Source organism: Heptranchias perlo, chromosome 43 (assembly GCF_035084215.1).
Source record: "Heptranchias perlo isolate sHepPer1 chromosome 43, sHepPer1.hap1, whole genome shotgun sequence".
In the NCBI taxonomy this organism is placed as follows: domain Eukaryota; kingdom Metazoa; phylum Chordata; class Chondrichthyes; order Hexanchiformes; family Hexanchidae; genus Heptranchias; species Heptranchias perlo.
Window position 1 is genome coordinate 1,686,099 of NC_090367.1, and position 22,420 is coordinate 1,708,518.

Here is a 22,420-nt window from a genome sequence, read left to right on the forward strand (position 1 = left end):
CACAATTGAACCTGCTGGTGTGACTCAGGGGGGGCAGGTATGACTCAGGGGACAGGTGTGACTCAGGGGGGACAGGTGTGACTCAGGGGGGACAGGTGTGACTCAGGGGGGACAGGTGTGACTCAGTGGGGGGCAGGTGTGACTCGGGGGGGACAGGTGTGACTCGGGGGGACAGGTGTGACTCGGGGGGGACAGGTGTGACTCGGGGGGGACAGGTGTGACTCGGGGGGGACAGGTGTGACTCGGGGGGGACAGGTGTGACTCAGGGGGGGCAGGTGTGACTCAGGGGGGGCAGGTGTGACTCAGGGGGGGCAGGTGTGACTCAGGGGGGGCAGGTGTGACTCAGGGGGGGGCAGGTGTGATTCAGGGGGGGCAGGTGTGACTCAGGGGGGACAGGTGTGACTCAGGGGGGACAGGTGTGACTCAGGGGGGACAGGTGTGACTCAGGGGGCAGGTATAATGTTCGAACCGTGCTTGCGAAAACCTATGGTGAAAAAATGAGGAAAGGTCAAATTCTCCCCCCCCCCACAGCTGCTTACTCTAGTGCCCACCCACCATCTCGACTCAGAGCAGCCACCTCAATATAGACCCGAGGTTGCAGCCTGGTCTGTACGGTTTAGTTACACATCACACTGTGCGTTTATCCACTGAACCATCAGGTGTGAATTTCTCTCGGTACAAAATGAGACGCCCACAGGTCAAATAAAACTTATCAATGCGCTTTAATCCACAGGCAAAAAACAAAGCCAAAAACAAAAACAAAAACAAATAAAACAGTTGGACTATAACCTGGTGTTGTAAGATTCCTTACATTTGTCCACCCCAGTCCATCACCGGCATCTCCACATCAAAAACAAAGCCGAAACAGTCCGCAGCTCTCTGCAGCCACCCAGAAATATCCCGTTAACAGCAGGGCGAATGGGTGCCAAGAATGGGACCCAGGGAATCAGGAGCTTGTGGTGTCAGACCTCTGGGCTGCTCTACTATACCCGGACCGTCATAAAACGGACCCGGTGAAGGTGGGGGGCAGATCCATGACTCTCGGTGGGCGAGTACAGCGAGGCCCCGGTCAGACCCCACCCAGACATTAACCGCCGACAGTAGAAGGGCTGTCCGCCCCCCCCCCCTCAACTGCAAACCTGGGCAAGGGGGCCGGGCAAGGACGCTGGGCTTGTATTCCCTCGAGTATAGAAGATTAAGGGGTGAACTAATTGAATTGTTTTAAGATGATTAAAGGATTTGATAGGGTAGATATAGAGAGAAACTATTTCCTCTGGAGGGGGGAGTCCAGAACAAGGGGGTGTAACCTCAAAATTAGAGCCAGGAATGGAATCAGGAAGCATTTCTTCAAAAGGGGAGAGGGAATCTAGAAAACTCTCCTCCCAAAAAGCTGTTGAGGCTGGGGGGTCGATTGAAAATGTCAAAACTGAGATTGATCGATTTTTGTTGGGCGAGGGGATTAAGGGTTAGGGAACCAAGGCGGGTAAACGGAGTTAAGATACAGATCGGCCATGAGCTAATTGAATGGCGGAACAGGCTCGAGGGGCTGAATGGCCTCCTCCTGTTCCTACGTTGAAAATCAATGGAAAACCAAATGTGATAAAACCTCGAGTAGGTGCCAGTTCGTGCGGTCGGTGTAGAAATCTGTAAGACTTTGTGCGTTGATCCAAGTCGTTCTCCCCGCTTGCCCTAAGATTCCTGAGCGTGCACTCTAAACCCCAAAATGAGTTATCCTGCACCGTTCTGGGCTCCATATTATGTAAAGAAGATATCGAGGCACTGGAGGAGGTGCAAAAAAAAGATTTACAAAGACGGCACCAGAACTGAGAGGTTATAACTTATCAGGAAAGGCTCTTTTCTCTAGAAAAGAGATGGCCGAGGGGTGACCTTATAGAGGTCTTTAAAATTACGAAGGGGGGTTCGATAGGGTAAACGTAGAGAAGATGTTTCCACTTGTGGGGGAGACCAGAACTCGGGGCCATAAATATAAGATAGTCACTGATCAATCCAATCGGGAATTCAGGAGAAACTTCTTTACCCAGAGTGGTGAGAATGTGGAACTCACTCCCACATGGAGTCGTTGAGGCGAATAGTGTAGATGGATTTAAGGGGAAGCTGGATAAACACATGAGGGAGAAAGGAATAGAAGGATATGCTGTTAGATGAAGAGGGGTAGGGAGGAGGCTGGTGTGGAGCTTAAATGCTGGTATGGACCAGTTGGGTCGAATGGCCTGTTTCTGTGCTATACATTCGATGTAACCTGGACGGGGTGACAAACCCGAGTCCCGCAGTCACTTCAAAAGGGAGAACGATAAAGGACTGTGGAAGGGTTTTAAACCTGTGCTCCTGACAGGGCAGGTGGCCGGCCCGCGTCCTTAAAAGGGGCTGTGACCCCGGGGGAAAACAAAACTCCCTCGAGGGGAGGGTGGGGAGTTGTATCGCAACTGGTTTATCCTTTTGACATCACTTGATGCCTGTAGATTCCAGGAAACGCTGCCTCGCTCTGCTCTGCGCACTTCGCCAGCTTGCTTCAGTGAGTGAGTGAGAGAGGATGGGCTCCCACGGCATCAATACTGAACTGTCATTAAATGATCAACGTTATCACTGCACAATTGAACCTGCTGGTGTGACTCAGGGGGGGCAGGTATGACTCAGGGGACAGGTGTGACTCAGGGGGCAGGTATAATGTTCGAACCGTGCTTGCGAAAACCTATTTCTATCAGCTGTGTGCATTTAGAATCAGACAGCGCGAGGAGGCCAAGTGGCCTTGAATTGGATAAATATTTGTAAAGCAGAAGTTTGCAGGGCAATGGGGGGGTGCGGGGGCTAGTGGGACAAATTGGGGAGCTATTTCAAAGAGGGGCCGAATGGCCTCCTTCTGTGCTGTCTGATTCTACGATCAGTATAGTTGGGTAAGAGCAGCATGCCCGGCCTCTCTCTCTCTGATGTGCGCCAATCGTTGCTCTGGGCTCAGGACTGGCACTGCGTGTGTGGCGTGCTGACTGAAGTACTGGGGGCTCCCATCTTTAGTGACGTGGGTTTCTGACGGCAGCTGAGGTGCCTTAAAAGGCTCGTAACCGTCAGCATTTCAACCTTTTGAAATCCATATAGAGGGTATGTCGTGATCGTTGAGCCGAGCGTCGGGGGGCCGGGGGAGCCGAGCGTCGGGGGGCCGGGGGAGCCGAGCGTCGGGGGGCCGGGGGAGCCGAGCGTCGGGGGGCCGGGGGAGCCGAGCGTCGGGGGGCCGGGGGAGCCGAGCGTCGGGGGGCCGGGGGAGCCGAGCGTCGGGGGCCACGGGAGCCGAGCGTCGGGGGGCCACGGGAGCCGAGCGTCGGGGGCCGGGGGAGCCGAGCGTCGGGGGCCGGGGGAGCCGAGCGTCGGGGGGCCGGGGGAGCCGAGCGTCGGGGGCCGGGGGAGCCGAGCGTCGGGGGCCGGGGGAGCCGAGCAGCAGCCCCTCCTTATATATACATTCTATAACTTTTTACATCCTATGTAAACATTACATTTTCTATTGTTTCCTCATTCTCCATTTTAGTTTGTATGTTCGTGGTTTTATCTTATTTGCGATATACCTTGTTTTTAAACACTATACTTGTGCTCTGGGCTGAATTTCCGACATTAGGAGAGGTTGCTATAGAAGTACAAGCAGTGGCTGCTTTTGTTCCGACCAATTACCGGGTACCGACATTACTACAGCGAGTATTGACATTACTACAGCGAGTACCGACAGTACTGCAGCGAGTATTGACATTACTGCAGCGAGTATTGACATTACTACAGCGAGTACCGACAGTACTGCAGCGAGTATTGACATTACTGCAGCGAGTATTGACATTACTACAGCGAGTACCGACAGTACTGCAGCGAGTATTGACATTACTACAGCGAGTATTGACATTACCACAGCGAGTATTGACATTACTACAGCGAGTACCGACATTACTACAGCGAGTACCGACATTACCACAGCGAGTATTGACATTACTACAGCGAGTACCGACATTACTACAGCGAGTACCGACATTACTACAGCGAGTACCGACATTACTACAGCGAGTATTGACATTACTACAGCGAGTACCGACATTACTACAGCGGGTATTGACATTACTACAGTACATGGTCAAAGAGAGAGGCTTCGAAGGAGGCTTTTGAAGGCGGTGAGAGATGTAGGTGGAGGGGTTCGGGGAGGGAGTTCCACAGTTGGGGGGATGGTGAATCACGGAGAGAGGTTGAAATGCAGCTGCAGACACCGTGGTGGAAGAGCAGAGGGTGGGAGAGGTTGCAGGGGGTGCGGAAGGCTGTGCAGGGATTCAGAAACGAGGAAGTTCTCACTTCAATGCGCTTGTGGGGGGGGAATGAGGAGCCAATGGAGCTCGGTGCAGACTGAGATGATCGGTGAACGAGACCTGGGACGGTGGACGAGCTGGGACGCTGTATAGTGGGGAGCTCGGGCGGCCAGGGAGCGCTATGGAGGGGTCGAGGCTGGAGCGGGGCAGGTGTGGGGGAGGGGCAGGTCGGGACGGAGGAGGAAATGGGTCTTGACGTACCCCAGGAAAATCCAGTGCTTTCGGGGTGCAGGGGAAAACCACCGGGGAACAAAACCACAAAGTGTGTCACATCCTCACCCGAAATATGGGGGGGGGTTTGATACCATGTTCGTTCCCATAAAAAAAGTGTTTAAAATGATGAAAGGATTCGACAGGGTCGATAGAGAGAAACTATTTCCTCTGGTGGGGGGAGTCCAGAACAAGGGGGCAGAACCTTAAAATTAGAGCCAGGCCGTTTAGGGGTGATGTCAGGCAGCACTTCCTCACACAAAGCGGGGTGGAAATCTGGAACTCTCTCCCCCAAAAAAGCTGTTGAGGCTGGAGGTCAATTGGAAATTTCAAGACTGAGATTGATGAATTTTTGTTGGGTTATGGAACCAAGGAGGGTAAATGGAGTGACGATAGAGATTAGCCATGATCTGATTGAATGGCGGAACAGGCTCGAGGGGCTGAATGGCCTCCTCCTGTTCCTATGTTCCTAGAAAGAAAGAACTCCCATTTCTACCGGGCCTTTCACCACCTCGGGACGTCCCAAAGCGCTTTACAGCCAATGAAGTACTTTTTGAAGTGTGGTCACTGTTGTAATGTAGGAAACGCGGCAGCCAATTTACGCACAGCAAGATCCCACAAACAGCAATGAGATAATGACCCAGATCGTCTGTTTTTTTTTTATTGCTGTTGGTTGAGGGGTAAACATTGGCCCCAGGACACCGGGGAGAACTCCCCCCCTGCTCTTCTTCCAATAGCGGCCGTGGGATCTTTCACATCCACCCGAGAGGGGCCGATAAAGGCAGCAATGTACTGTCGGTGAGGGCGAGGGAACGATCTTTAAGAGCAGCAAACACGGGGAATCGAGCGGCGACCTTCGCCGGTCCAATCGGATTCAGACGCTGGAACCGCGCTCTGCGTCTTGGCCCCTCAGCCCACGACGGGCCCCTCGCTGACGGGCATGTTGATGTGAGCAGTGAGTAGGGGTGAACATCTTCCCTCGTGCAGCACAAACACCTGGAAAATAGAAAGGTACGCTCAACGTCAGCCAGCACCCGCTGCCATTACGCTCCCAACCGGAGAAGGGGACGGGGACGGGGGGCAGGCAGAGAAACAAAGGAGGAGAAAGAAAGAAAGAACACAGCAAGATCCCACAACGAGCAATTTGATGACGACCAGATAATCTGTTTTTAGTGATGTTTGGAGGATAAATATCGATCAGGACACCGGGGAGAACTCCCCCTGCTCTTCATCCAATAGTGGCCGTGGGATCTTTTACATCCACCTGAGAGGGGCAGACAGGGCCTCGGCACCTCCGACAGTGCGGCACTCCCTCAGTACTGACCCTCCGACAGTGCGGCGCTCCCTCAGTACTGACCCTCCGACAGTGCAGCGCTCCCTCAGTACTGACCCTCCGACAGTGCGGCGCTCCCTCAGTACCGACCCTCCGACAGTGCAGCGCTCCCTCAGTACCGACCCTCCGACAGTGCAGCGCTCCCTCAGTACTGACCCTCCGACAGTGCAGCGCTCCCTCAGTACTGACCCTCCGACAGTGCGGCGCTCCCTCAGTACCGACCCTCCGACAGTGCAATGCTCCCTCAGTACCGACCCTCCGACAGTGCGGCGCTCCCTCAGTACCGACCCTCCGACAGTGCGGAGCTCCCTCAGTACCGACCCTCCGACAGTGCGGCGCTCCCTCAGTACTGACCCTCCGACAGTGCGGCGCTCCCTCAGTACTGACCCTCCGACAGTGCGGCGCTCCCTCAGTACTGACCCTCCGACAGTGCGGCGCTCCCTCAGTACTGACCCTCCGACAGTGCGGCGCTCCCTCAGTACTGACCCTCCGACAGTGCGGCACTCCCTCAGCACTGGCACCGGGGAGTGTCGGCCTGGATTATGGGGCTCGAGTCTCTGGAGTGGGGGCTCGAACCCACGACCTTCTGACTCCGAGGCGAGAAAGAGAGAGAGACCCACTGAGCCACAGAAGAGAGCAGGAGATGGTGCTGGGCTCTCGTTTTCTCGGCCTGGGGAAGCAGTCTCGAGTCACGCGCACTTTGAGCAACCTTTTCAACTCGTCGAGCTCCTGAGCAGAAACCACATGGAATGTCAATGGATGTTATTTATATGGACTTCCAGAAGGCATTTGATAAGGTCCCACATAAGAGACTGTTAGCTAAGATAGAAGCCCATGGAATAGAGGGAAAAGTACGGACTTGGTTAGGAAGTTGGCTGAGCGAAAGGCAACAGAGAGTGGAGATAATGGGTAGATACTCACATTGGCAGGATGTGATTAGTGGAGTCCCGCAGGGATCTGTCTTGGGGCCTCAATTATTCACAATATTTATTAACGACTTAGATGAAGGCATAGAAAGTCTCATATCTAAGTTTGCCGATGACACAAAGATTGGTGGCATTGTAAGCAGTGTCGATGAAAACATAAAATTACAAAGCGATATTGATAGATTAGGTGAATGGGCAAAACTGTGGCAAATGGAATTCAATGTAGACAAATGTGAGGTCATCCACTTTGGATCAAAAAAGGATAGAAGAGGGTACTTTCTAAATGGTAAAAAGTTAAAAACAGTGGATGTCCAAAGGGACTTAGGGGTTCAGGTACATAGATCATTGAAGTGTCATGAACAGGTGCAGAAAATAATCAAGAAGGCAAATGGAATGCTGGCCTTTATATCGAGAGGACTGGAGTACAAGGGGGCAGAAGTTATGCTGCAGCTATACAAAACCCTGGTTAGACCGCACCTGGAGTACTGTGAGCAGTTCTGGGCACCGCACCTTCGGAAGGACATATTGGCCTTGGAGGGAGTGCAGCGTAGGTTCACTAGAATGATACCCGGACTTTAAGGGTTAAGTTACGAGGAGAGATTACACAAATTGGGGTTGTATTCTCTGGAGTTTCGAAGGTTAAGGGGTGATCTGATCGAAGTTTATAAGATATTAAGGGGAACAGATAGGGTGGATAGAGAGAAACTATTTCCACTGGTTGGGGATTCTAGGAGTAGGGGGCACAGTCTAAAAATTAGAGCCAGACCTTTCAGGAGCGAGATTAGAAAACATTTCTACACACAAAGGGTGGTAGAAGTTTGGAACTCTCTTCCGCAAACGGCAATTGATACTAGCTCAATTGCTAAATTTAAATCTGAGATAGATAGCTTTTTGCTAACCGAAGGTATTAAGGGATATGCGCCAAAGGCAGGTATATGGAGTTAGATCACAGATCAGCCATGATCTTATCAAATGGTGGAGCAGGCTCGAGGGGCTGAATGGCCTCCTCCTGTTCCTATGTTCGGAGGAGAAGCGGAATCATTTTCCACTGACCTCAGCATCTCTGGGCTGAGGAACCAGCTCCCCGCTGCTCGCCCGGAACGTTGACGAGGACAGGGTCTGGCAGGGCCGCGAGGCCCCTGGGCTCCTGCTGCGTGAGCTCGACACGGGAAAGAACAACCGCTTGGGCGAACCGCTGGTTACCAGGCAAATAGACCTTTGAGAACGAGGGGGGGACGTTCGAAGGAAGATCATGGCGGAGGGTGGCTGCTCTCCTTTTGTGTCTCCCAGCAGCCGGCTCGAGAACGGTAGTGACGGAGGCCCGGGAGCAGGGCTCTCGCCTACAGTCTCGGCTGGCCGAGGGTGCTTGGGCACGGGGCATCTTGGAAACGGCAGCGAGCGGGGAATCGAACGGGTTACAATCCGGCAACGCCTCGGTTTTAAAATTCTCAAATCCTTCCTTGGCCTCGCCACCCCCCCACCCAATCTCTGCAACCTGCTCCAGGCCCTACGACCCTCCGAGATCTCCGCGCTCCTCCAATTCTGGCGTCCCTGCCCATCCCCGACAATGATACTGAAGTGGGATGTGCTCTCAGCCGTACCTTGATGATGTCGGAGATCCCTCTGTCACTCAGGCACTGCACAAACGTCTCGATGGGATAAGTCAGGCCAGGCACCAGCATCGGAACCTGTAACGTTCGATTCAGAGTGAGTTAGACAACCAAACATGGAAAATAGGAGCAAGAGTAGGCCATTCGGCCCTGCTCCGCCATTCAAGACGATCATGGCTGATCGTCGAACTCAGTACCCTGTTCCCGCTTTTTCCCCATATCTCTTTAGCATTAAGAAATATATCGATCTCCTTCTTGAATACATCTAATGACTTGGCCTCCACTGCCTTCTGTGGTAGAGAATTCCACAGGTTCACCACCCTCTGAGTGAAGAAATTTCTCCTCATCTCGGTTCTAAATGGCATACCCCGTATCCTGAGACTGTGACCCCTGGTTCTGGACTCCCCCAGCCATCGGGAGCATCCTCCCTGCATCTAGTCTGTCTAGTCCTGTTAGAATTTTATATGTTTTGATGAGATCACCTCTCATTCTTCTAAACTCGAGTGAATATAGGCCTAGTCGACCCAATCTCTCCTCGTATGTCAGTCCTGCCATCCCAGGAATCAGTCTGGTAAACCTTCGTTGCACTCTCTCCATGGCAAGGACATCCTTCCTCAGATAAGGAGACCAAAACTGCGCACAATACTCCAGATGTGGTCTCACCAAGGCCCTGTATAACTGCAGTAAGACATCGCTGCTCCTGTACTCAAATCCTCTTGCAATGAAGGCCAACATACCATTCGCCTTCCTAACTGCTTGCTGCACCTGAATGCTCGCTTTCAGCGACTGGTGTACAAGGACACCCAGGTCTCGTTGCACCTCCCCTTTTCCCAATCTATCACCATTCAGATAATAATCTGCCTTTCTGTTTTTACAACCAAAGTGGATAACCTCACATTTATCCACATTATACTGCATCTGCCATGTTCTTGCCCACTCACCCAACTTGTCTAAATCACATTGGAGCCTCTTTGCATCCTCCTCACAGCTCACATTCCACCCCAGCTTTGTGTCGTCTGCAAACTTGGAAATGTTACATTTAGTTCCCTCATCCAAATCATTGATATATATTGTGAATAGCTGGGGCCCAAGCACTGATCCCTGCAGTATCCCACTAGTCACTGCCTGCCACCCGGAAAAAGACCCGTTTATTCCTACTCTGTTTCCTGTCTGTCAACCAATTCTCAATCCATGCCAGTATATTCCCCCCAATCCCATGTGCTTTAATTTTTGCACACTAACCTCTTGTGTGGGACCTTTACAAAAGCCTTCTGAAAATCCAAGTACACCACATCCACTGGTTCTCCACTATCTATTCTACTAGTTACATCCTCAAAAAACTCCAGTAGATTTGTTAAGCATGATTTCCCTTTCATAAACCCATGCTGACTTGTCCAATCCCGTTAATGCCCTCCAAGTGTTCTGTTATCACATCCTTTATAATAGACTCGAGCATTTTCCCCACTACTGATGTTAGGCTAACTGGTCTGTAATTCCCTGCTTTTTCTCTCCCTCCTTTTTTAAATAGTGGGGTTACATTTGCCACCCTCCAATCTGTAGGAACTGTTCCAGAGTCTATAGAATTTTGGAAGATGATCACCAATGCATCCACTATTTCCAGGGCCACTTCCTTTAATACTCTGGGATGTAGATTATCAGGCCCTGGGGATTTGTTAGCCTTTAGCCCCATTAATTTCCCTAGCACTATTTTTTTTTACTAATACTGGTTTCCTTCAGTTCCTCCCTCTCACTAGACCCTTGGTTCCCTAACATTTCCGGGAGGTTATTTGTGCCCTCCTTGTAAAGACAGAACCAAAGTATGTATCAGGCAACTGATGATTCAGTCTTCCCAGATTTAAAGAAAATACTTCTCTCCTGAAGGTTATTTTCATTGCCTGCAGTTCCCTAGTAAATCCCCACATGGCCATTCCTCACGAGAGTTTGTGCGTGTTTGTACACGTGTGTATGTGTTTGTGCGTGAGGCTGTGTACATTATGGTATCACTGACAGGGTACCAGCCCTGACTGTGGTGGGCTTTCATCTGTCAGCTGTGGCTCGGTGGGTCTCTCTCTCTCTCGTCTCGGAGTCAAAAGCTCGAGCCCCCACTCCAGAGACTTGAGCCCCATAATCCAGGCCGACACTCCCCCGGTGCCAGTACTGAGGGAGTGCTGCACTGTCTGAGGTGACGTCTTTCGGATGAGACGTTAAACCGAGGCCCCGTCTGCCCCTCTTAGGTTGGATGTAAAAGATCCCACGGCCGCTATTGGAAGAAGAGCAGGGGGAGTTCTCCCCGGTGTCCTGGGGCGAATATTCATCCCTCAACCAACAACACTAAAAAAACAGATGATCTGGTGATTACCACGTTGCTGTTTGTGGGATTTTGCTGTGCGCAAATTGGCTGCCGCGTTTCCTACATTACAACAGTGACTACACTTCAAAAAAAAAGTACTTAATTGGCTGTGAGGCGCTTTGGGACGTCCCGAGATGGCGAAAGGCACGACAGAAACACACGATCTGGTCTTGCTTTTATCTGGGAGATTCCAGTCAGTCAGTCCAGTGGCTGGATTGTGCGTGCTGTGCTGTCTCATGTGGGACTGTAGTGACTGCAGCGATTTCGCACTTCCCCATTATACGGCCACAGGTTTTCCCTTGTTCCAGGAACGGAAGAAGAATCATTCACTGAACAAGCCCACTACTTGCCTGCGAGCCACGTGCAGCCCACGGGGTGTACTCGCGGGCGGGCTCCTCTCCTTAGGGCGCCGACTCACGCTGAGCTACGGTTCCGCGCGCACAGGCTTGCCCCTGCGGTAAGCTCGCCCGCTCCTCCCCTCCCCCCCCCCCCCCCCCCCCGGGGTGTGGCCGCACGAAGAGTCCGGACTATTCAACTGCAGAAGGAAACACCTGGTCGCCGTGAGCGGGGACCCCAGGTTCCTCCCCGGCCCTGAGGGGTGGGCTGAGATTAACGCAGCACCTCCACTTCTGCCCCCGCCGAGTCGGAGCAGACGGCAAACCAAGTCTGGGATCTTCCTGTGCAGTTCAGAGCCACAACAGGAACGGACTCGCACAGTGAGCCATCCGAGAGGCTTTTATGTCTAGGATTCCTACAGCTGCGCCCCCTCGCACCCACCCACCCCCCAACAGTTCTACCCCAAATCATTTGCATCCAATGAATTTACAAAGCTGTGTCCCACCTTAAAGAAACCCCTCTTGATGGAGTAGAGATTCTCATCGTACATGAAGCTAATCAGGAGGTTGATGACGGGTCGGGTTGCTGAGGTGTTCTGAATGTTCAGAGTCAACTTGAACGATGGGCCGATGCCCTGGACCTGGGGTGGAGACAGGTACCGATGTTTCAATAACGTAAACGCTCCCCGGTTCCCAACATCGTTTCCCCTCCCCAGCTCTCCCTGCCGTTGGGTCACTCTGGACCTCAACCCCAAGGGTTACTCACTGAGAGGGGTGAGAGGTCAAGGTGAGAGAGGGAACGCCCATTATGGGAACTTAGGAACAGGAGGAGGCCATTCAGCCCCTCGGGCCTTTTCCGCCATTCAATTAGATCATGGCTGATCTGCATCTTAACTCCATTTACCCGCCTTGGTTCCCTAACCCTTAATACCCTTACCCAACAAAAATCTCAGTTTTGAAATTTTCAATTGACCCCCAGCCTCAACAGCTTTTTTTGGGGGGAGAGAGTTCCAGATTCCCACTCCCCTTTGTGTGAAGAAGTGCTTCCTGACATCACCCCTGAACGGCCTGGCTCTAATTTTAAGGTTCTGCCCCCTTGTTCTGGACTCCCCCCACCAGAGGAAATAGTTTCTCTCTATCGACCCGATCAAATCCTTTAATCATCTTAAACACCTCGATTAGATCACCCCTTAATCTTCTACACTCGAGGGAATACAAGCCCAGTCTCTGCAACCTGTCCTCATTAACCCATTCTGACTGTTTGCTGTAGTGTGCTGTTTAAATAGACTCTGTAGACTGTTTGCTGTAGTGTGCTGTTTAAATAGACTCTGTAGACTGTGTGCTGTAGTGTGCTGTTTAAATAGACTCTGTAGATTGTTTGCTGTAGTGCACTGTTTAAATAGACTCTGTAGATTGTTTGCTGTAGTGCACTGTTTAAATAGACTCTGCAGATTGTTTGCTGTAGTGCACTGTTTAAATAGACTCTGTAGATTGTTTGCTGTAGTGCACTGTTTAAATAGACTCTTATGACTGTTTGCTGTAGTGCACTGTTTAAATAGACTCTGTAGACTGTTTGCTGTAGTGCACTGTTTAAATAGACTCTGTAGATTGTTTGCTGTAGTGCACTGTTTAAATAGACTCTTATGACTGTTTGCTGTAGTGCACTGTTTAAATAGACTCTGTAGATTGTTTGCTGTAGTGCACTGTTTAAATAGACTCTGCAGATTGTTTGCTGTAGTGCACTGTTTAAATAGACTCTGTAGATTGTTTGCTGTAGTGCACTGTTTAAATAGACTCTTATGACTGTTTGCTGTAGTGCACTGTTTAAATAGACTCTGTAGACTGTTTGCTGTAGTGCACTGTTTAAATAGACTCTGTAGATTGTTTGCTGTAGTGCACTGTTTAAATAGACTCTTATGACTGTTTGCTGTAGTGCACTGTTTAAATAGACTCTGTAGACTGTTTGCTGTAGTGCACTGTTTAAATAGACTCTGTAGATTGTTTGCTGTAGTGCACTGTTTAAATAGACTCTTATGACTGTTTGCTGTAGTGCACTGTTTAAATAGACTCTTATGACTGTTTGCTGTAGTGCACTGTTTAAATAGACTCTGTAGATTGTTTGCTGTAGTGCACTGTTTAAATAGACTCTTATGACTGTTTGCTGTAGTGCACTGTTTAAATAGACTCTGTAGACTGTTTGCTGTAGTGCACTGTTTAAATAGACTCTGTAGATTGTTTGCTGTAGTGCACTGTTTAAATAGACTCTGTAGACTGTTTGCTGTAGTCCACTGTTTAAATGGACTCTGTAGACTGTTGGCTATAGTGCGCTGCTTGATTAGACTCTGTTTGCTGTGTGAATAGACTGTTTCTATCGGACAACAGGCTTTTTCTTGTACCCAGCCCAGCAGCAAGTGGTGCGCTAGAATTGCCTCCCCGGGCAGGAGGTGAGAGACTCACCACAGCGTTCATCTTCAGCGGCTCCGTGGGGTCGGCAGAGACCGGCGCCAAGCTTGCTTCGAGAGCCTTGGCGTACGCTCGCGATGCCGTGAGACGCAGTCGGTACAAATCTGTTTGGAAGGCCCTGTGCATAGCTTTTAACAGGGTGGGGGGGGGCGGGGAGGGGAATAACACACGTCGATTAATGGGACAACACAGCCGGGGAATCACTAACCAAGAATACGGTGGCAGGAGCATGCAAAGATTAACAGAGTGTCCACTGACACCACTGCGCCCGTTAATGAGTTGGAGATAGAAACATTGAAACATAGAAAATAGGAGCAAGAGTAGGCCATTCGGCCCTTCGGGCCTGCTCCGCCATTCAAAATGATCATGGCTGATCGTCTAACTCAGTACCCTGTTCCCGCTTTTTCCCCATATCCCTTTAGCATTAAGAAATATATCTATCTCCAGCAGGACCCGAAGCAAACTGTCTATTTTGATGTAAAGTATACTGTTTGCTGTGAGTCCTGTCGTTAAGTCCCACCCCATCTCCAACTCACCGGCTGACGAGGTGACGTCAATCTCGCCTCATAAAACAAATCCTGTGACTCAGCGACTGAATGCACCGCCAGGTGAGCGAATGAGCTGAACAGAGCATGCTCCCGGGGCCCCAGCCCCACCGTGGGCACTGGTCTCACTCAGGGTGGGCTGTAGCAGTGCTACCATTAGCCCCTGATCATGATCCACTGACCCCTTAGTGGAAAGTGCATCTGTGTGGATGCCAGGTGAGGGCAGGATCGGGCTCGGTTATGACGGTCTCCCGTTGTCACTCGCGGTCTACGCTCTCACACACGTGGAGAACGGCCTCTTGGGCGAGGAATGGGATGGCAACGGGTCCCTGTGGGACACAACCGAACAAGGACCCCACAAGATAGGTGGGGGGGGAGGGGAAGACCCCAAGAAATCCCATTCAGTTTGATCCACCGCTACCAGCCTGCGAGGGAGGGAGGGAGGGAGGGAGGACGGGAGGGAGTGAGGGAGGGAGGAGAGGAACAGAGGATGGGAGGGAGTGAAGGAGGGAGGCAGGGAGGGAGGGGAAGGAGGGAGGACAGGAGGGTGGGAAGGAGGGAGGACGGGAAGGCGCGAGTGAGGGACAGAGGATGGGAGGGAGGGGAGGGAAGGAAGTGAGGGAAGGGAGAGAGGAGAGGGACAGAGGATGGGAGGGAGTGAGGGAGGGAGTGAGGGAGTGAGGGAGGGGAGGGAGTGAGGGAGGGAGGGAGGGGAGGGAGGGAAGGAGGGAGGACGGGAGGGTGGGAAGGAGGAAGGACGGGAAGGCGCGAGTGAGGGACAGATGATGGGAGGGAGGGGAGGGAAGAAGAAAGGGCGGGTGAAATGGTGGGAAGGAGGGAGAGAAGGTGGGAGTGAGGGACAGAGGAGGGGAGGGAGGGAGGACGGGAGGGCCAAGGAAAGGAGGGAGAGAGGTAGGGAGCTAGGGAGAGGAGAGAAATCTCCTCCAATTATAAAGGGCCGCTCCACCCTATAAGCCACTACACTCCTACCCTCTAGATCGCCCTCCTACAATTCCTTCTGCTCCACCCTGTAAAGGGCCGGGGGACATCTCTGTGTGCCTGTGTGTGTGCAGCGTACGCGATGACATCCCCCCTTCTACCCATGTGGATGTCATTCCTTCTGTGTGAGGGGAGGTGCCGGGGGGTTGCTGGACCTGTTTGTACTCTATTCTCTGTTGTGTGGGGAACGTCAGGCGACGTGACGCCCCCACAGTCGAATAGCCTAACCACTCCCTGAGGTGCTGGGAAGGGCGACCGGTGCCCGTGTACCTCTCCCTCAGCAGGACTCGGTGCCTCCAGGGATGGACGGGGAGCGGCCGGTTAACACTCACTCACGGCGTTTTCCCGTTCCCGCAGCGTCTGATCCACGTAGAGCTTGGTTTTCTTCGGGACGCTCAGTTTAATGCTCTGGGCCAGCGGAGGCCCCGGGCTGGTGTCTTTGTCCTCGAAGACCGCCGTCCTCTTCAGGATCTTAATGATCAACCCCCCACCTGGGACGAGAACAGAAACATCATTCGCAACAGGACTCGCTGACAGCTGCTCTCCTGGCTACCTGGTAATGATGAAAGGAAAGATTAGTGAATGACCGCAGCTGGCTCCCCCAATAGCTCATTGTCAATAGGAAAGTCCCACGTTCAATCCCTGGTCTGAGCTAAGTTAGCTGGTGTCAGCTGTGGCACAGGTTGGGGTGCAACAATCTAAGGAGTGAGTGTGTGAGCGTGTGTGCGAGTACGGATGTGCGTGCAAGCGCACGTGAGTGTAAGGGTTTGAGCATGTGTCTGTGAGTGTGTGTGTGTGTCTGTTTCTGAGGGTGTGTCTGTTTCTGTGAATGAGTGTGTGTGTGACTGAGTGTGTGTCTGTGTGTGTGTGTGTGTGTGTGTGTGTGTGAGTGAGTGTGTGTGTGTCTGTCTGGGAGTGTGTGTGTCTGTTTGTGTGTCTGTGAGTGTGTCCGTGAGTGTGTCTGAGTGTGTGCGTGTGCACGTGCGAGTGAGAGAATCACCCCAGGGTCAAAGTTCCCTCTAATATTTTTCGTCCGAGTGCGGAATTAATTTGGGTTTGTGCCCCGATGTAAAGGCTGTTTCACCACCGTAAAAAATCACAACTTTAAATAGAACCCCTTTTTAGAAAACATTATTCGGGGTAAATAACAAACAGAGAAAATGTACAAAATAATGGATAATTGTAACAAGGCGAGCTGTCAAGGATTTTTAATTAAACAAAACTGGTTATAGAAATTTCAGAAGTGAACTCTGTCAGCAGAGGAATGGGGAGATCCTGGTTGAGACCCAGAGTCTGTAGGGGGCCAGGCGATGGAGGAGAGGGTGACTGCCTCTGGTTCGGATATTTTTCTCTTCTGTCTCTCCCTCTCTTCCAGTGTTTATGTATTTTGTCCTCTACCATTTGACGGATGAGAATTGATCCATGTGAACACATCGAGGTGAGTTTCTTTCAAACCGTTTTTGTGGTTTTTGTTTTTATATTATTCATCAGGCTGAAGCCACGCTCACAATCAGCACTTGAAGCCTGGAACACTGCACGTATACTCACTCGTTCCGCATTTTGTAGAGTGAAAGGCACCGTGTCCTGAAATGTTTTCAGTGACTTTCAGTATCAATCTTCTCTGCAATTAAGTACTTGCAGTCATCGTATTGGCTCACAGTGAGCTCCATCTCATCCATGATGTTTTTGTCCGGGAGACCTTACTTGATCAGGATTTGTCAACCAGCTGTTCAATATTCTCAGTGCCAAATTCATAGCTGATTTGTTGTGATGCAAGTGAAACAAAATCGAAAGCGGACCATTCACTGAGTTCATTTTCTGGGAACCCTTTTTTTTTTGCAGATGATCACACAGAGTAGGGATATGAATGTCAGAATGAAATCTCCCTTGAATGGTTCATCTCTTGTGCGTGATGCAATTAGATGTTTCACTGTCTTGCACCAGAAGACTGTCTCGCCGAGATACTGTCCTCTGATCCTGCAGATCTTGGCCCTCGTTGACTGTACAGCTTCGATTGTTGTTAAACAGCTCTTCCAGCGAGATTGTACAACTGAGTGGCTTGCTAGACCATTTCAGAGGGCAATTAAGAATCAACCACATTGCTGTGGGTCTGGAGTCACATATAGGCCCAGACCGGGTAAGGACGGCAGGTTTCCTTCCTTAAAGGACATTAGTGAACTAGAAGGGTCTTTACGACAATGGCCACCATTACTGGTATTTTAATTCCAGATTTTATTGAATTGAATTTAATTAATTGAATTTAAATTCCCCAGCTGCCGTGTGGGATTTGAACTTGTGACTCCGGATTGTTAGTCCAGGCCTCTGGATTACTAGTCCAGTAACATAACCACTCTGCTACCGTACCCGCTGAAAGCATTTGCACAATTCTGCTAGCTCACACAGAATATCATTCAATGTCGCTCTGCTGATACGGTATGTAGAGTCTGAGAGCTTCTTCAGGCAATACTTGGCGACTCTGAACAACACTGTTCTCTGTTTGTTCATGCTCCCAAGTATTGAAGAGCATTGTTAATTTTGCAACACAAACAGCAATTTGTCTCGATAGCCACCTCACTTCATTTAGAGGTCGAAAGGACACGGCTTCACATTCTGCGACATTTGCAATTTCCTCAAATTGCCCTTTTCGAACTGAAGATGTGCAGAAGGCTGCGAAAATGGTTCTCAGCAATGTCTCTATTTCCTTTATCATTGGTACTGTCTTCCAGGCATCAACTATTCCCAAATCTCCTCGCTGGGTCACCTATTAAATGTGGCATGGCCTGCTTCAGCCGTGTGGCAGCATGACAGATGCACCATCTGATGTGAATGCCACCATTCTCATCATGTCCAGCTAATTCCAGAACGTACAAGTCTTTTATAGCTGTTGTAATAGCCGGCGCATTGCAAGAAATTAACTTAACAATTCCACCGAACACCGTCTTCTGCATTGCAGAAGCCGCTTCCCTGAACTTAAAATAAATGATAAGCATCTTGCCGACTGAAATATCCGTGCTCTCATCAATAAGTTTTTTTTATTATTCGTTCATGGGATGTGGGCGTCGCTGGCGAGGCCAGCACTTATCGCCCATCCCTATTAGCGGATGGAATAAAGATTGGCAAATCTCCGACATAATTTCTGCATGACCGCCACTGTTGAGTGATTCCAAAAATTCAAAGGTTTGGTTTGTGCTGGGCCAGCTCGCTGGCACCCGGAGATATTTGGCCATGTGGGCGTGGATATGTTGCGCAGAGTGCGTGGACTTGCTCGTTTGTGCTCCAAGCAGTACACCGTCTACGAGAATCTTTATTTCATCTGGCTTCGATCGCCGTCTCTACCGCCAGGTCCGTTCTATTCTCTCCGTCAGCAGCAGCTTTCTGTTAACATTTTCTGCGGGTCGAATCCCAGTGGGCGAGAATTTCTGTTCATAAGAACAACCACAGCAGATTCATGTGATCTGCTTGTTAAATGCCTCTTCACATGGTCTAACTTCCATCCGTCTTCCCATTTCTTGCCGGTGGAGAAATCACCTGATATTTTTGCTCCAGCACACATCTTGCAGATCAGGCCCACACTTGCACTGAGGAATATCTCCCTCAGCTTGTACACGGACCTTGCTTCTTGACTCATGAGATTCCGCCTCTACAATTTCACCTGTTCTTTGAACGTGAGACAGGATTTGTTCTTAGCGCTGGCTCCATTGTTGGCTGATGCTATTGCCTTCTGCTCAAACATGGGGATGACGGTGTGGTGTTGCAGTGACTCTCGGGCTGGCCTGGGCCGTTAGCAGCTGGCACGTCTACAAGCCCCGAATGGCCCAGACTTGCATGTGACACTTTCTTGTCTGACACGCTGTTCAGTTGACTGCCAGTCTTAAGACAATAAATGATGATTCCCCTGCCTTAACAATTACTCTGACTGGTCTAACCACAGACTACCCATAAATGTGCACGCCTAGATTCCGTATAATGGTCACAAACGCCTAACTAATTAGAACAACAAATTGAACTGATTGCATTTTACCTGGAGTCTTATTTGATTTAATTTATCAGGTGGCATTATTTTTTTTAAAACAACCAAACTTGGCATTCGAATATTAAACAGAACACACTACAGTTAACAAAATTATGTATTTATTCAGCTGAACTTTTACTACGTGCGCGGACGGAATGATTAAGTGCGCGGCCCACGACAGGCTGCCGCGCTGGCACGCTGCCGCGCAGCTTAGAGGGAAACAGTGTCCAGAGCCCTTGTCTGCTCTGGCCGACACATGGCTCCAGTCCCGCAATACATGGTTGACTTTTAATGCCCTCGGGGGAACTTGGAGTGGGCAATAAATGCTGCCTTTCTGGAGTCACCCACATCTCAAGAACACACATATATGAACACAGCCGGGGGATGTATTTGTGGCAAGACGTTGTGACAGTACTGCAGTACAAAGGGATCTGGGGGTCCTAGTGCACGACAATCAAAAAGTTAGTATGCAGGTGCAGCAGGTGATCAAGAAGGCCAACGGAATGTTGGCTTTTATTGCTAGGGGGATAGAATATAAAAACAGGGAGGTATTGCTGCAGTTATATAAGGTATTGGTGAGACCGCACCTGGAGTACTGCATACAGTTTTGGAGTCCATACTTAAGAAAAGACATACTTGCTCTCGAGGCAGTACAAAGAAGGTTCACTCGGTTAATCCCGGGGATGAGGGGGCGGACATATGAGGAGAGGTTGAGTAGATTGGGACTCTACTCATTGGAGTTCAGAAGAATGAGAGGCGATCTTATTGAAACATATAAGATTGTGAAGGGGCTTGATCGGGTGGATGCGGTCAGGATGTTCCCAAGGATGGGTGAAACTAGAACTAGGGGGCATAATCTTAGAATAAGGGGCTGCTCTTTCAAAACTGAGATGAGGAGAAACTTCTTCACTCGGAGGGTAGTAGGTCTGTGGAATTTGCTGCCCCAGGAAGCTGTGGAAGCTACATCATTAAATAAATTTAAAACAGAAATAGACAGTTTCCTAGAAGTAAAGGGAATTAGGGGTTACGGGGAGCGGGCAGGAAATTGGACATGAATTTAGATTTGAGGTTAGGATCAGATCAGCCATGATCTTATTGAATGGCGGAGCAGGCTCGAGGGGCCAATTGGCCTACTCCTGCTCCTATTTCTTATGTTCTTATGACAGTTGCTGTCTGTCTGGGAGGGCTCAAATGCACATCTATAGGCAGACTGACCGATTATTTCCTGTCCTCCTGGGAGGGGGTGGAGAGAGAGAGAGAGATCAAATGATAATCACTGGTTAAGTAGTAGCAGGAAGCTTACAAGGGGTCTGAAAGTCCAGCACTGGATCTATAGAACCATTAGAAGTTTGCAGCCCAAACATCTTCTCAAAGTCCATAAACAACACATCTGCAGCATTCCCTTTATCTTTACAGTCAACTCACTTTATCAAATGTAAACAATTTTACAACACCAAGTTTGTAAAACTTTATCAAAAGCTTCGGCTGTTGTCAACCTGTGCCCAAGTTACCCGGGTAAGCAGGTAAGCAGGGTACGGCCCTACAGCGAAACAGAAACTGTCTGTTTGGATTCATGCATGCTAATGGGTTTCCGTGCACAGAATTGCTTGTTCCCATGTATGACAGGAAACCAGCTGACCAAAATAAAACGCAACGCACACAATGCATTCTATAATACAGACGGAATTTTTTTTTGAGAGGGAAGGAGGAAGCAAGCAAGTTGCAAACGTCAGTTTCAGACATTGCTTTGATTTTAGACAAAAGTGTGATTACTAGCACTAGCCCAAGCTTCCAACAGAAGCCCCGGGGCAAATCCCTCCAAAAACTTGCTGCAGACACTCCCACACATCCCCCCGACATAATCGACAAAATAGAAGCACCAGTAGCTGCGGGGCTCATCGGAGGGTTAAACTAATCGGCAATAAATTGCATGTGGCTACAAATCGTCTCATTCATGGGCGGTCCCACCTCAAAACTATTAACAGATGGAGATGTGAAAGTGGCAGTTTAATGGTAAGGAAATGGGTGGGAGGGAAGAGAACAGATAATCCCATTGAGTTATTTTCAGCTGACTCACTGGTCGGTTTGAGGATATAAATTACGTTTCCTGAAAATGACTAATAGTAATTGATGCAGGAGGTTTATTTTAATGTTATAAATTTATCAGCCAATGTATCATTTATGAAATGGGTTTCATAAGTTGCACTAGGATTGAGCAGACCTGTCTCGTTATGTTTTATTAAAAATTATCCGATGGGAACGATTCCAATCAGCTTTTTGTTAAATCAGCTTAATGACTCTGATTCAAACAGAAATAAATTGTGTGCAATCAGAGTTTTTAAACTGAGTCAGAAATACAAAACAGCTGTCAAATCTGTCAGTGTGAATTTGGGGATAGGGAACAGTTTAATTAAAGCTCCCCCCCCCCCAACCTCCGAACTACTGAATCCTCAACAGGGTCTAAAAAATTATTGCATTACAATTGTACAACTTGCAGGTCTCATAAATTTTGGCTGCTTCGAGGTAAAGCAGGGAGCAGTTTTGGTCATGCAGGCTATGCACTCCCTGCCTTACACAGAGGCCCCAACCCAACCTGTGCCCTTTAAATTCACCTCACTCCCCCGGAGCCATTTGCTCAGACACTGTAATAACCTCCCCCACCCCGGGGTAAAGGAGCCCGAGCCCCGGGACACCCACCTCGAACTGATTCTGCATGTCCTGGAGTGCGGACAGAGCCCGATCCGAGCACAGGCAGCCGGTCCCGGAGCCGCTGCAGACCCACGGCACGAGCGCGGCCAGGGCCCGCGCCAATTCCAAACTCCAGCACGTCCGCTCCGCCTGATAGGAAGGTCCACCAGACGCAACAGATCATTTATTTACCTTCACCCCCGGGTGTGACTGATGACGACTCCTCCTGGGCAGAGAGCGCTGGTTTGGCGGGCGGACGGAACGATTAAGTGCGCGGCACATGACAGGCTGCTGCGCGGCCACCACACGCGCGCAGCTTAGGGGGAGCGGTGCCCGGGTTCCCGCTCCCTATTGCTCTGCAGGAGAGGGCGTGTGGGTGTCAGGAGAGGTCTCGCTGTGAAGCCTTTCACAATCGCACGGCCCACCGACACTGGGCTCACACAAGTCAACAGTCAGTTGGGCGAGGGACAACTGGAGTGGGCCCGACACGAGCCAGCATCTTGAGGAGAATTGGGGGGGGGGAAATCTGGTCACGCTGACCGGACCTGAAACTGAAACAGCCCCAGCTCTCTTGGGGCCTCTTGTGGCCGACTCCTGGTA

General features: G+C 50.4%; 1 protein-coding gene across 2 annotated transcripts in view; it reads right to left on the reverse strand.

Annotated features, from left to right (window-relative positions):
• Positions 1–703: 703 nt before the first annotated feature.
• The window catches only part of bbs1 (Bardet-Biedl syndrome 1), a 41,213-nt gene continuing 19,496 nt past the window's right edge, over positions 704–22,420 (reverse strand). For both annotated transcript variants that reach the window (XM_067975565.1, XM_067975566.1), the window contains exons 13-17: positions 15,453–15,611; positions 13,571–13,704; positions 11,620–11,754; positions 8,420–8,506; positions 704–5,555 (exon numbers count right to left, since the gene is read on the reverse strand). In XM_067975565.1, coding sequence (XP_067831666.1) covers positions 5,469–5,555; positions 8,420–8,506; positions 11,620–11,754; positions 13,571–13,704; positions 15,453–15,611 — 602 coding nt within the window. In that variant the 3' untranslated portion in view covers positions 704–5,468. The remainder of the gene's footprint in view (positions 5,556–8,419; positions 8,507–11,619; positions 11,755–13,570; positions 13,705–15,452; positions 15,612–22,420) is intronic.